At 43.2% G+C, this 11,675-nt stretch overlaps 2 protein-coding genes across 2 annotated transcripts; one reads left to right on the forward strand and one right to left on the reverse strand.

Moving 5' to 3' along the window:
* The first annotated feature begins 157 nt into the window (after positions 1–157).
* dennd11 (DENN domain containing 11) lies at positions 158–6,808 on the forward strand. Its single transcript, XM_084477519.1, has 9 exons — positions 158–685; positions 958–1,057; positions 1,284–1,442; positions 2,946–3,099; positions 3,356–3,494; positions 3,720–3,851; positions 4,021–4,171; positions 4,442–4,510; positions 4,640–6,808. The coding sequence occupies exons 1-9, from the start codon at positions 310–312 to the stop codon at positions 4,833–4,835; spliced, it is 1,476 nt and encodes a 491-aa protein (XP_084333645.1). The 5' UTR covers positions 158–309; the 3' UTR covers positions 4,836–6,808.
* Positions 6,809–6,953: 145 nt separating this feature from the next.
* agk (acylglycerol kinase) lies at positions 6,954–11,471 on the reverse strand. The gene is made up of 14 exons (XM_084477520.1): positions 11,343–11,471; positions 11,188–11,227; positions 11,004–11,083; positions 10,834–10,909; positions 10,628–10,753; positions 10,261–10,355; positions 10,071–10,140; positions 9,685–9,764; positions 9,540–9,597; positions 9,255–9,402; positions 8,659–8,756; positions 8,467–8,537; positions 7,910–7,994; positions 6,954–7,789 (listed from the first exon to the last, which is right to left on the reverse strand). Exons 1-14 carry the CDS (start codon positions 11,450–11,452, stop codon positions 7,655–7,657), a joined length of 1,272 nt encoding a protein of 423 aa, XP_084333646.1. The 5' UTR covers positions 11,453–11,471; the 3' UTR covers positions 6,954–7,654.
* Between the last annotated feature and the right edge of the window lie 204 nt (positions 11,472–11,675).

Consider the following 11,675-nt stretch of genomic DNA (forward strand, 5'->3'; position numbering starts at 1 on the left):
CTAATGCACTTTACAATAAATGGTGAATGGTTGATTGAGGCGGACAAATTAATTGAAGTAATCACAAGAATCGGGCCTTCATTAATTATGAAGTAGCCCACGTGAGCGGAAGTGTGTGACCTCATCAAAACACTGACTCTGGCAGGGGGAGGCAGCCCTTCCTTCTGTGGATGTGACACGCTTACAAATACCAGAATCAGAGCAGCGGGGAATCATGGTATTGCCGTAAGTGTTTCCTCGGAGCGAGTCTTCATTTTACTTGTGTCAGCTGAGTTCGTGTCGTTTCCTTTTGGACTCCTCGACAGCACCATGGTCGAGCAGTCGGATCGGGCTCGGCTGCTTGACTGGGAGGAGATCCCACCACCCGTACCCACCCAGGCGGTTCCCTCGTCACCCGTGAAGAAAAATGCAACGGAGAAAACTTCCCCGCCAGACGGTCGCACACAGGGTGGCAGTGCGCCTCGCACAGGGTGGGGCACCTCTAGCACAAGGGGTCCAAATGTAACAGCTGTGGTCCCCGGCGGGGATGTCAGGCCAGCCCGGCTCCGGGCGGATCACTCTGTCCCCGGGTGGGATATAGCAAAGTCCCTGGATGCTGATCATATCGGCCTCTCGGTAAAGGAGCAGTGGGAGGAAAAGGATCAAATCGTGGCTGTATTCGTCGTTACCTTCGACACCAGATCAGGTAAAAGTAATATGGCTGGTAGGCCTGCTGTTAAATCCTACAACAAAGTTGACGGGTGTCAGGTTCATTTGAACAGGATGACGTTGCATGTAGTGTGCAACACACAGTCTGACATGTGAGGTAATGTAGTTGTCACTTGTTAGATTTACTTTTATTATTTCTCACTTCTCTTTTTCGTCCTTGAATTCGAAGCATACAGGAAGTAAGTCAGGAATGGAGAAAGTGAATAAAGTCTCCCATTATTTATATGTCATTGTGCTTTTGAATGACAGGCAACATGGTAGAATGGTCCTTGCCCCAGGATATGGATCTCGACGGAGTGGAATTCAAATCGATTGCCAGTGGCTCTCACCGGATCACCAGTGACTTCATGTAAGCATCCTATCCCAAACCCTTCAGCTTAGCGATGCTTATTATTACGATTATGATTAGTATATACTACTACTCATTAACAGTAGTGTACTACTACTCATATAATACTCATTAATAATGAGTATTATTATCATCAGGTCTCTGGAGTCTGGATCAGTCTGTTTGTGTAATACAGTACAATGTGTTCATACATTTCTTATCATGACTGTTTATCTTCTCCGGGTAGATATTTCCGTAAAGGTTGTTACTTCGGACTGGCCTGTTTTGCCAACATGCCTGTGGAGAGTGAGCTAGAGCGTGGTGCTCGGATGAAGTCTGTGGGTATTCTGTCTCCGTCCTACACCCTCCTGTATCGCTACATGCAATTCCTGGAGAACCAAGTAAGGTGAGTGTTTACCCAAGTGTCCGGCTGGCTGCTGTGAATGTGTGTTTAATGCTGTTTGTGGTCTTCTGTGTTGATTGTCAATCTGTTTGGTCTGTGGCCTGATCTCTGCACGCACTATGTTATGTACTTTCTTCCTGCCTCCCTTCATCCTTGATGGCTTGTTTATGTTCTCTCATCTATAAAACATGCAGCCTAAGTCCCACATCTTTCTATGGTCACAGGAGCTTATTTCCCCATAGCCCATAACCCTTTTTGTTTCAAGTGTAGAACATTGACAAGAAAAGGAACAAAAACTTTTTCTGCTCTTCCATTCACTACACACTACCAGTTGATCTCATACCCTTTGTGGAAGAAGGCCATGTCATTATTGGTGAGGCTTAAACTACTATTGTATTGTAGTTAGAAAGGCTCTGGTCTTGTATCTAGACATATTTTATATAATGTGTTCTCATATGTTTGGGATAGTGTGTCTTTTGAACATATTCAAAATCTGCATTAAAGACAAGCGGATACCTCTTACATTTGACATTAGTTGTTACAATTCAGTGCAAGGCATTTAGGCTGTCAGGGCCCTTAGACAGACCTCAAGGTGCCAGGGCAGACACACACAACGCCCACTAACAATATATCAGAGGAAAGGCCCACACTCTTAAAGGAATACACCTGGAGAAGAGAAGAAGAAACACTTTAACTTACCATGGAATGCTATGAGGGAATGAACCCACAGGACCTACTGAACGCTCTGTAGTCCAGTGTGTGGTGGACCGGCTGAAGGCTCTGTAGTCCAGTGTGTGGTGGACCGGCTGAAGGCTCTGTAGTCCAGTGTGTGGTGGACCGGCTGAAGGCTCTGTAGTCCAGTGTGTGGTGGACCCGCTGAAGGCTCTGTAGTCCAGATTGTTGTGTTTTGTGTGAGTGAGTTGAGTAAGAACTGGCCCTGCAGAGAGCTGCTCATTCACAATCAAATTTATTGGAAGTGTTTGACTGAGTATTATTATAGCTTGTTTGAGCCCTGCTGTGGGTCTCCAATTGTGTGTGTGTGTGTGTGTGTGTGTGTGTGTGTGTGTGTGTGTGTGTGTGTGTGTGTGTGTGTGTGTGTGTGTGTGTGTGTGTGTGTGTGTGTGTGTGTGTGTGTGTGTGTTCCAACACACCGCCCATACAAGTAGGTATTCTTGTGTCAGGCTTCGCAATTCACCTGAGGAATACAAACAGAAATTATAGATTCTTTCTGCTACTTTGATCTTGAGACTTTGTGTCAGGAATGGCTAGACTGCGTCAGGATTACATGCCACTTCTTGTGGCATTGAGTAATGGATCTACTGATAAGCCTTTTCCGAATGCCTGTTGCTACTCCTTGTATTTTAGCGGCTATACTCTCCGACCTTCAATTATAAATGGACACATGACCCTGAACGTGCATGAGGCATGTGCAGGGTGTGTAACAAACCCAGCACACCGCGTAAGTGTACCACGTTGTGAAGCAGCAGCCGCCGCGGTGTGTTGCAGACTCCAGCTCCGGTGTCCCGGCCAATACTCCCCGCTGGAGGCCTTCTATGAGGACAAGAAGGCCATCCTCCCTCCACTGGCCAACGGACAGGTCACTTCCTGCCCGACCTGGAGCGTGACCAATATCAGTCGCTGCATGCACCCGGAAATGAAGGTCAGAGCTGGCCCACACTGATGGCATGGCCCTTAAGCTTCTCCTCATACACTCTATGCTATGTATTCCATGTCATTGACCAAGGAACCTAAATACGGCGAAATTGTGTTACACCAAGTGTGTAAAAACATCAATATAAACGTGATTAATTTATTCTATTTATTTAGACTCTAACATAATGAAAATTAAGTTTGTTTTGGACATGGTTAGCCTTTTCCAATTAATAAATGAGTAACTGAGGGTTCGTTGGTTGCAGATCACCCACCCAGCGGGCTGCATGTCCCAGTTCATCCGCTTCTTCGGGGAGCAGATCATGGTCCTGTGGAAGTTTGCCCTGCTGAGAAAACGCATCCTCATCTTCTCCCCTCCCCCCGTGGGTGTGGTCTGCTACAGAGGTCAGAGGCACACACACACACTCACGCACACGCACAAACACGCACACAGAAAGCCCCTTTTAAGGTACCCAAACGTATCATTGACTTAAGAATAGCTGGCGTGTGGTTATTGAACATTATTCTTTAACTACTCTTCAAACTCCTAGGCTTTCCACACACCAGCAGAATCCTTGGTTTACACTCACAGCCATGCTGAGCCATAATGTGCCGGTCCTATTCCCTCAGTGTACTGCTGTTGCTGTTTGTCCAACGTGTCTCTGCTGGGGGTTGGTGCGGCGGTGCCTGAGCTCCGACCGTTTTTCTACGTCAACATCGCTGACATCACGGCCCTGAGGACGGAGCTGTCCTACGTGGCTTGTGAGTTTCCGCATATGTTTTAGTTTTAGCTGTGCCTGGTACGGTTGGTATGACTTGACATTTACTGTGTGTGTGTGTGTGTGTGTGTGTGTGTGTGTGTGTGTGTGTGTGTGTGTGTGTGTGTGTGTGTGTGTGTGTGTGTGTGTGTGTGTGTGTGTGTGTGTGTAAGGCACCACAGAGAAGATCTTTGAAGAGAAGAAGGAGCTGTATGACATCTACGTCGACAACCAGAACGTGAAGACCCACCGAAGCGACCTACAACCGCTGCTCCGCCTTAACGCATCAGACAGAGAGAAGTACTCCAAGCTGAGTGAACAGAGGTACGCAAAACAGGAGTTAACAGAGGGCAAATATAGTGCGTATTATAATAGAGTATTGTGTAAAAACCTGATTTCAATATTTATATCATGAAATATATATATTAATAGCCGTTGATTTATTATTCACTGCACTAATGGATTCAAGGCCATTTAAAGACACAAAATGAAGGCATCCAAAAACGGACCCATATTTACTTGGTGACAATGGTATTGGATTGTTTGGCCTAGAAGCAGGTGTGTACAGGTGCTTGATGGTTTTGGTCCCTTTAGGCAGATGCTGCTGTACTCCCAAGAGGTGGAGGGGGACTGCTCATCCAACGAGGAGGATCTCTTCATATTGTGAGTGTTTCAAAAGCCTGAACTAAAGTGGATCTCATCCAACTCTCTGACTGGTATGCTTTATGCAAGGGGCTCCTACCCTGATCTGAGTCCAATGCACTGGCGCTCACCCTCACCCTCTCGCTCCAGGTTCTTCATGGAGCTCAACGACAGAATCTTCCAGATCTTGGGGGAGGTGGCGGCGAGCTCGGAGCCCATCCTGACTGCCGAGCACGTGAGGGCCATGGGGCTGGACCCCCAGGGCGACCGCTCCTTTCTGGTGGATCTGCTGGAAGTGTACGGCATCGACGTCATGCTGGTCATAGACAACCCCTGCTGTCCCTGAGCCCTTCCTGAGGGCCAGGTCACCTGGATGGGGTGTGGGGGGCCCCGTGTGTGTGTGTGTGTGTGTGTGTGTGTGTGTGTGTGTGTGTGTGTGTGTGTGTGTGTGTGTGTGTGTGTGTGTGTGTGTGTGTGTGTGTGTGTGTGTGTGTGTGTGTGTGTGTGTGTGTGTGTGTGTGTGTGTGTGTGTGTGGTTTTGGGTGGCCACTGGATATGTAACGCCTTCAAGGCCCCAGAAGATCCTCGGTCACATAAGACACTGCCTCAACCCTGGAGTGGCCATTGCTTCCCATCTGCTGTCATGTCCTTAGTTCTCTTTCTCTCTCTGTATTTACATCTGTTGGTTTTCTGACCATCCCGAGTCTGTTGTTAATACTGGGGGAGATCTGAAGGAAGGGTGGGGAGAACCACTCTGCTGGATACACAGTGGCGAATTGCCACCTACCTGGTAAGCAGCCTTGTTTTGGTTGACTCTGGCTCTGACGACCTGTCACGTCTTCAATCACCCGCCGTTACATTTCTTGTGTTTTCACGACACCGGCACCCACCTCACGCTGAGCTGTGTTGTGAACCCCGGGGCCGCAGCGTGCTAGCTCCTAGCTAGCTCAGAGTGTGTTGATGAGGAGGAACATTCCAGTAGATTGGATGGTTTGCTTGTGTGCCTTGTCATCCCCCGTACGCATCGCTTCTAGTATCCACTAATCTCATTAGTTGTTGGTCTGAAGAAAGTGTGCCGCCAGTGGTGGTGATTTACAGCCATGCTGTAAATACTCGAGCTTTAAATGCTCGACACAAAGAAAACACTTTGTCGTAAGATGTCGTTTAACATCCTTTAATAGAAAATACATTTCTTTAACTTTTAGATGAAACATTCTGTTCTTGAGAAAGTAAAATAATGTTGCTCATTCCACTGGCCCTTAAAGAGGAAACTATAGGAATAAAATAATACAATTGTGTATTTAACATACGATAGGCAATGCTTATTTATCATAGAGTATATATGTTCTGCTCCACAAGATGACTGTTCTTTATAAAGCAAAGTCACGAGGCTGAGATAATGTGTGCTCAGTGGCTGCTTGTTCAGTCAGGTGATGCACATCACAGGCTCTGCTCTAGAGGGCGTTCGTAGTTGTAGTGTAGCATAGTGTTTTCATTTGACTTTCTGTGATCAGTGATGTCCCTTTTTTAATTTATTTTTATTTTAAGTAAGAATGTGAATCATCAGCACTGTTATCATGAATGCTGCACCATCTCCAGTACTGGAGGATTTTCTTATTGAACATGCCTTTATTCTCAAAGAGTTATAATCCTTTATGTTGTGCTGTGTTTTTGGCCCAGTATTTCACAAATGAGAATCCTGGTCACAGTGTATTGATAGTCTGTGCCAACAAGTCGTCTTCAAGTGGAGTGGCTGAGTGTGTTGTGTCTTCTGTGTGGTTGTCTTTGCATGTGCTGAAGAAATACTGAATGCGGGGCTTTTTATTACAGCGACTTGTCCAGTGAGACTGTAGGATTATACTAAGAAGTTATGTATCGGTCCCTTTTTTTTAACAAACATTTTGTAGAATTGCTGTTGGAAATTGCTTGCTGATCAGCGTCAGTAACCCTGGCGACTTGTCTGTGTGACAACAATTCCTTTGTGTGCCTGGGGGAACCGGTGGTCACGAGCAGGGTGAGAATGGTCTTCCAAAATGGCCTGATGGGCCCTTGTTATTATGGGTCCCTCCTATATATCTCGGCTCTAGAAGGATGGGAATGAAATAGAACTACCCTTAAGGACCTGAAGCCTCATTAAGGCTTCTGGTCATGGGTCATGTGACGGATGAAAGAATTAAAAAGTACAGCCTGGATTTTGGCATATATATCCTGTGCTAAAGAATCTTGGGTGTTTTTCTTTTTTTTAAACGGGCACTTTTATTTTCATTGGGAGCGGTTAACTGGGGCCTTAAGAAAATGTAGGTGTTATAACTACTGTGAAATGATTGACTACTGCGTTCGTCAAATATTTGCTTTAAGACTTAACTTTAAGTGTTCCTCACACTTACCCACCTGCCTCCAGTTGAACTGAATGTTTAATTTTGGGTGTATGCAACAGGGAATGAAAGTACACAACACACAGCACTGTATAAAAGGTCTTCTTTGTTGAGTTGCTCACAGATGTGTACCAGCATTAGTAAATAAGTATTTGACTGTTTGCCACACCACTGAATGTCAATACAAAGCAGATTTGTAATGCACAAATTCTTGTCACCACACATCATTATACTGTTAAGGCGCATTTCTTGATTGTAATCAAGAACAATTAGCCAGACTCACATTAGCAACTTTAATGGTTTAAACTAACAGGGAACACAATACAAGACATTGGTATCGAACATGTAAGTCTTATCACTTTAACCACTTCATCTCATGCCAGGTCCACGGTCCTGCCATTGTAAAACAATAAACTCTTTCTTGGATACAAGTGCTCTCTGATGTATCATTTAAATAAAGCACCTTGCACATAGCAATTGGTATGAAAACCTAAGAAGATTGCTCAATTGGATGACGGTTTGACAACTGAGCTACAATGTTGGGATATTTGGGAACAGGATAAAGCCTTGCAAAATACATAATGGTTGCAAAAACTTGGTCCTTTGATTTATTTATACACAAGTATATCTTAAGTAATTTATTTAATTGAATAACTAAACGGTTTGAGCTAGATGTTCAACAGCTGCTCAGAGCAACCAAACAATTAACATGTTATGCTGAAGCTCAAAGATATTTATTTGCACCCTTTTCTTGTTTTTCCTGCTCAGCCTCTCAGTGGTGGGTGCCACCTCATTGTGCCTGTGTGAGAAGCTGTTCCCTGCGCTCTGCATTGATGAAAAACCGCAGTTTCCGAGGCAATAGCCTCACCTCTACAGGCATGGCATCATACTCCTCGTTGTCGATGTTGTAGAAGCCACCAACATCCTGTGGGTGCAAGTGTTGGGAAAGTAGGTTGCATTAGAAAACAGATGGAAACCAAACACGCAGTCTATGAGACTTCTGTTACAGTAACCATGAATGCTTAAAGGGCTGTAGGAATCGGACCTCTGGCAACTTCAGTTGACAAACACTAGCTTCTAGTGTTGTGGAGTTCTCTGTGAATATCGTTGGATCCGATTCTTTTTCATTCCTATGGAAGGAGTAGACATGCAGACATTATACTAGGGCTGCTCGATTATGGAAAAAATCATAATCAGGATTATTTTGGTCAATATTGAAATCTCGATTATTCAAACGATTATTTTTGAGTTTGAAAACATGATGCATTTATTCATAATTTCTCTCCAAAAAAAAACCCACTTTGTAAATAAGAACTTTGAAATTTCCCCTTAAAAATATACACAGAATGGTCAAATAGAAAATAAAGTCCAGATATGAATCCAGCTGTTCTGCAATTTCTATAAAAAATAAATATATATATATATTTTTAAATTGTTTCAACTCGATAATATTAGTTTGGTGATCGTTTCACTCTGAAATCGAAATCGCGATCAAAATTCGATTAATCGCCCAGCCCTACATTATACTAATGCTTCATATCTTTCATCCCATCCATTTGTTTTTTACTGACTAGGCATGTGTGTTTGTTGTATGCTACTGACCCAGCAGCAATAAACTCCCCAACAGTGAAGTTTTCTGGTTCTGCACGGATCATCAAGGAGTCATAAATGCGCTAAGGAAATAACAACAATGACAAAATGGAGAATTGGACATTTCTAGGAAGATGTAATACGGTGGAAAGGTTGTTTGACTAAGAATGTCACATTAATATTCTGAATGATTTCTTTACTCACCCTCTCCAATGGGTTTTTATTGTGAGTATGAATGAGCAGCTCCAGCGTAGAAAATTGCCGATCTGTCCATTTCTCTGGCTCTTCCACTTTTGGAGGTTCTGAATGAAGGCAAACAAGGGAGGGGTTGTTGAAACAACATGCATACACTGGTTTGACCAGGTCATTCTGTTTGATCAGCAGTTGTCATACGTGGATTGATCTAGGGGGAACTTAAAATTTATTTGTGATTTACCTTCCCAAACAGTCCTCTGGCTGACAGTATCAAAAATAAATGTATGCAGCCCAGTGTAACAACACTCCCCTTCTTCTTATTCATGACAGGAAACTCACACACTGAAAGGTCTACACAGCTTACTCTTGCCATAGACAGACTTTTTGTATATAAGTCGACTAAAGGTTTCTCCCTATACATGTTATGTAAATATAGTATATGCGTGTTCACTTTTTGTTTATGCATCATAATTAAGAACAAAAACATTTTTGGGAGCTGTCCGTGATGCTGGGGGAACTCAGTAGGACGTCAATTGTCACAGGCTACATAACGCAGCAGGAGCATGATCACAGCACCCGGCCCATCCATCCATCCACCCTGTTACCTTCCACCGGTGGGGACCAGTAGTTCTTTAGTCTGCGCATGATGCGGGACGGCAGGCTGGCCCTCGGGGGCCTTGCTGTGGGCAGGTCAGCGGGCCGAAGGGTGGGCTCCAGGTAGGACAGCGAGACCTCACGTACCAGGGGCCACTCCTGAGAGACATTGCGACAAGTCAACATTGCTCTCGATAATGCTGCATCATTTACAATGTGTTTCTCTCTCCTTTCTTATCGCTCCTGCTGGAACATTGACCTCCATCTTGAAAATGAATAAGAACGGTAGGGCTCACCCTTAGAGTACTGAGCCAATGTGCTGCTTTTGTCTTCAACGGTCCCATATACCAATACCTAGGAAAACACACAGACATTGTTATTTTAAGTATAATCCTACCGAGTGTTTGAACAAAGTGTTCGGTCTGTGTTAAACACTCTTACTTGCTGATAGTAGCAGCAGTATCTCTGAACGCACCCCATCGCAGTCCCATCAGGGCAAACACTGGCTGCTCTTTCTCCCCCTACAACAAACACAAGATTCAAACATATAGGCAGGCATTGTGGATTATCCAGGACAGTCATCACATGGTTCACTGATAAAATACAAAAAACATTTACTTAAAACTTAGAAAAACTTAGTTAAAATTCATCAAACTTAATTGACCCATATTTTTCCTTAAACAAAATCCTAAACCAGGTTTTTTTTCACCCAGAATATAATGGAAAAAAAAGAAAAATACAGTAAATAATAACATCGGCAGTAGTTATACTGCCAATGCTGTAAGTAATATACAAATCTAAATAAAATAAAAATAGGTTAACCCCACCTTGATCTCCAGCACATCCAGCTGCACCGTCTCTCCTTTCAGGATGGAGAGTGTTGCTGATGTGATGTGTCTGAAAAGAGTTAGTGGAAGAGGACGTTGTTGCTTAACAACCAGGACATATACAATTTAGAGAATGATTGTGCGGTCACTATTAGTAATGGACTCAATGGCAATCTCATCATTTACTTACTTAACCCGGTTGTCATTCAGAAGATGAAGACTTGGACTCAGCGAGTTGCTAGAGCCCAGTGGAATGAAGCCAATAGGAGTATTACACATGTGTGCCTATAAACAAAAAATATAAAATGGTAATAAGTATCAAATTTACATTTCTATGCTTTTAAATCCAAGTCTCATTTGCATGTTAAAATACATATATTTTTTTACTATTATCAAACATGCAAGTAATGGTAGACTAGCAGCTACATTGGAGATCAGTAATGGAAAAGAGTGAACCCTAATTTCCCATCTTGAACTGTAAGCATGTAATGTTTCTCCTCCCTAATTATATCAGACAGCCATACTATCATGGTTCATGCAGTCAAGGTGATTCATACTTGATCAGGCCTTCGTAGTAATCCGGTCACCACTTCTTGGAGCGTACCATCCCCTCCGGCCACTATCAACATATCCGTCTGCTCAATGAACTCCATCAGCTTCTTGGCTTGGCCTTCAAAGTCTGTCTGTAGGGGCACCACCATATTTCAGTTAAAAATGTGTCATTAATACCGTTGTTTGAAAAGGAACACTATTATTTATTTACCTTGACAAGTGTAATCTCCACACCGGCCAGGTGTAAAATTGGAGCAGCATTCTTGTCAAATAATTTGATGGCTTTACTGTGGAAAACAGAGTGATTCAAAAACAGAATAAGACTTGAATAAAAGGGTGTACTATGTTAAGGAAGATCATTTAAGATATGCATGATCTTACCCATTACAAGCTGCAGGGTTTAGTATAACAGTTGCTTTCTTGAGCTGTTCTTGTGGTGATATCTGTTGACGTCCAAATTCCTAACACGGTGATGGTAAATATTTTGAGTAAGAAAATGTTGATTGAAATCCTTAACCAAATTATAAAACACAATCTGTCATTACAAATTTAAAAACGCCTTTACCCTGGCTTCTAAGCAGGCTTCCCTTCGCAGAATGCTGTCACTAAAACAGAACATAATTAGCACTGAAGACTGTGGATTAATGTTAATAATATATAGGTATAGGTATATAGCTAATAATCTATAATAATTCATATTTAAAGAACTGCATGTCTTACCAATGTATTCCATAGAGCCAATGTCCACCATAAGACAAAACACACACAGCAAACGTGGACTTCTTCCAATGATTCCGCAAAGTCTTAAACACTTTGACGACACGAGCCATTTTATCTACAGTGTAGGAAAATAAATGTCACAGCGGTCATAGATTGAACGCTGCACAAATCGCATGGGTATTTTGATGTAACACGAAACGTCACTCTGGTCGAAACAAGGAATGAGAGTAAGAGGTTCCGCTTGGATTACGAATTCGTTTATACAAATCAAAATCGTTTCTATATTTAGGCCTTCCGAATTAATTATGTTGGAAATACAATTATAATTTTACA

Source organism: Micromesistius poutassou, assembly GCF_964030765.1.
Source record: "Micromesistius poutassou genome assembly, chromosome: 13".
Classification (NCBI taxonomy): domain Eukaryota; kingdom Metazoa; phylum Chordata; class Actinopteri; order Gadiformes; family Gadidae; genus Micromesistius; species Micromesistius poutassou.

Coding starts and splice junctions, on each gene's coding strand:
- dennd11 (XM_084477519.1), top strand. CDS start 310: ATGGTCGAGCAGTCGGATCGGGCTCGGCTGCTTGACTGGGAGGAGATC. Junction 686..957: donor TACCTTCGACACCAGATCAG/GTAAAAGTAATA, acceptor TTTGAATGACAG/GCAACATGGTAGAATGGTCC. Junction 1,058..1,283: donor CGGATCACCAGTGACTTCAT/GTAAGCATCCTA, acceptor TTCTCCGGGTAG/ATATTTCCGTAAAGGTTGTT.
- agk (XM_084477520.1), bottom strand. CDS start 11,452: ATGGCTCGTGTCGTCAAAGTGTTTAAGACTTTGCGGAATCATTGGAAG. Junction 11,084..11,187: donor AAGCCTGCTTAGAAGCCAGG/GTAAAGGCGTTT, acceptor TCACCGTGTTAG/GAATTTGGACGTCAACAGAT. Junction 8,757..9,254: donor CTGGTCCCCACCGGTGGAAG/GTAACAGGGTGG, acceptor GCCTTCATTCAG/AACCTCCAAAAGTGGAAGAG.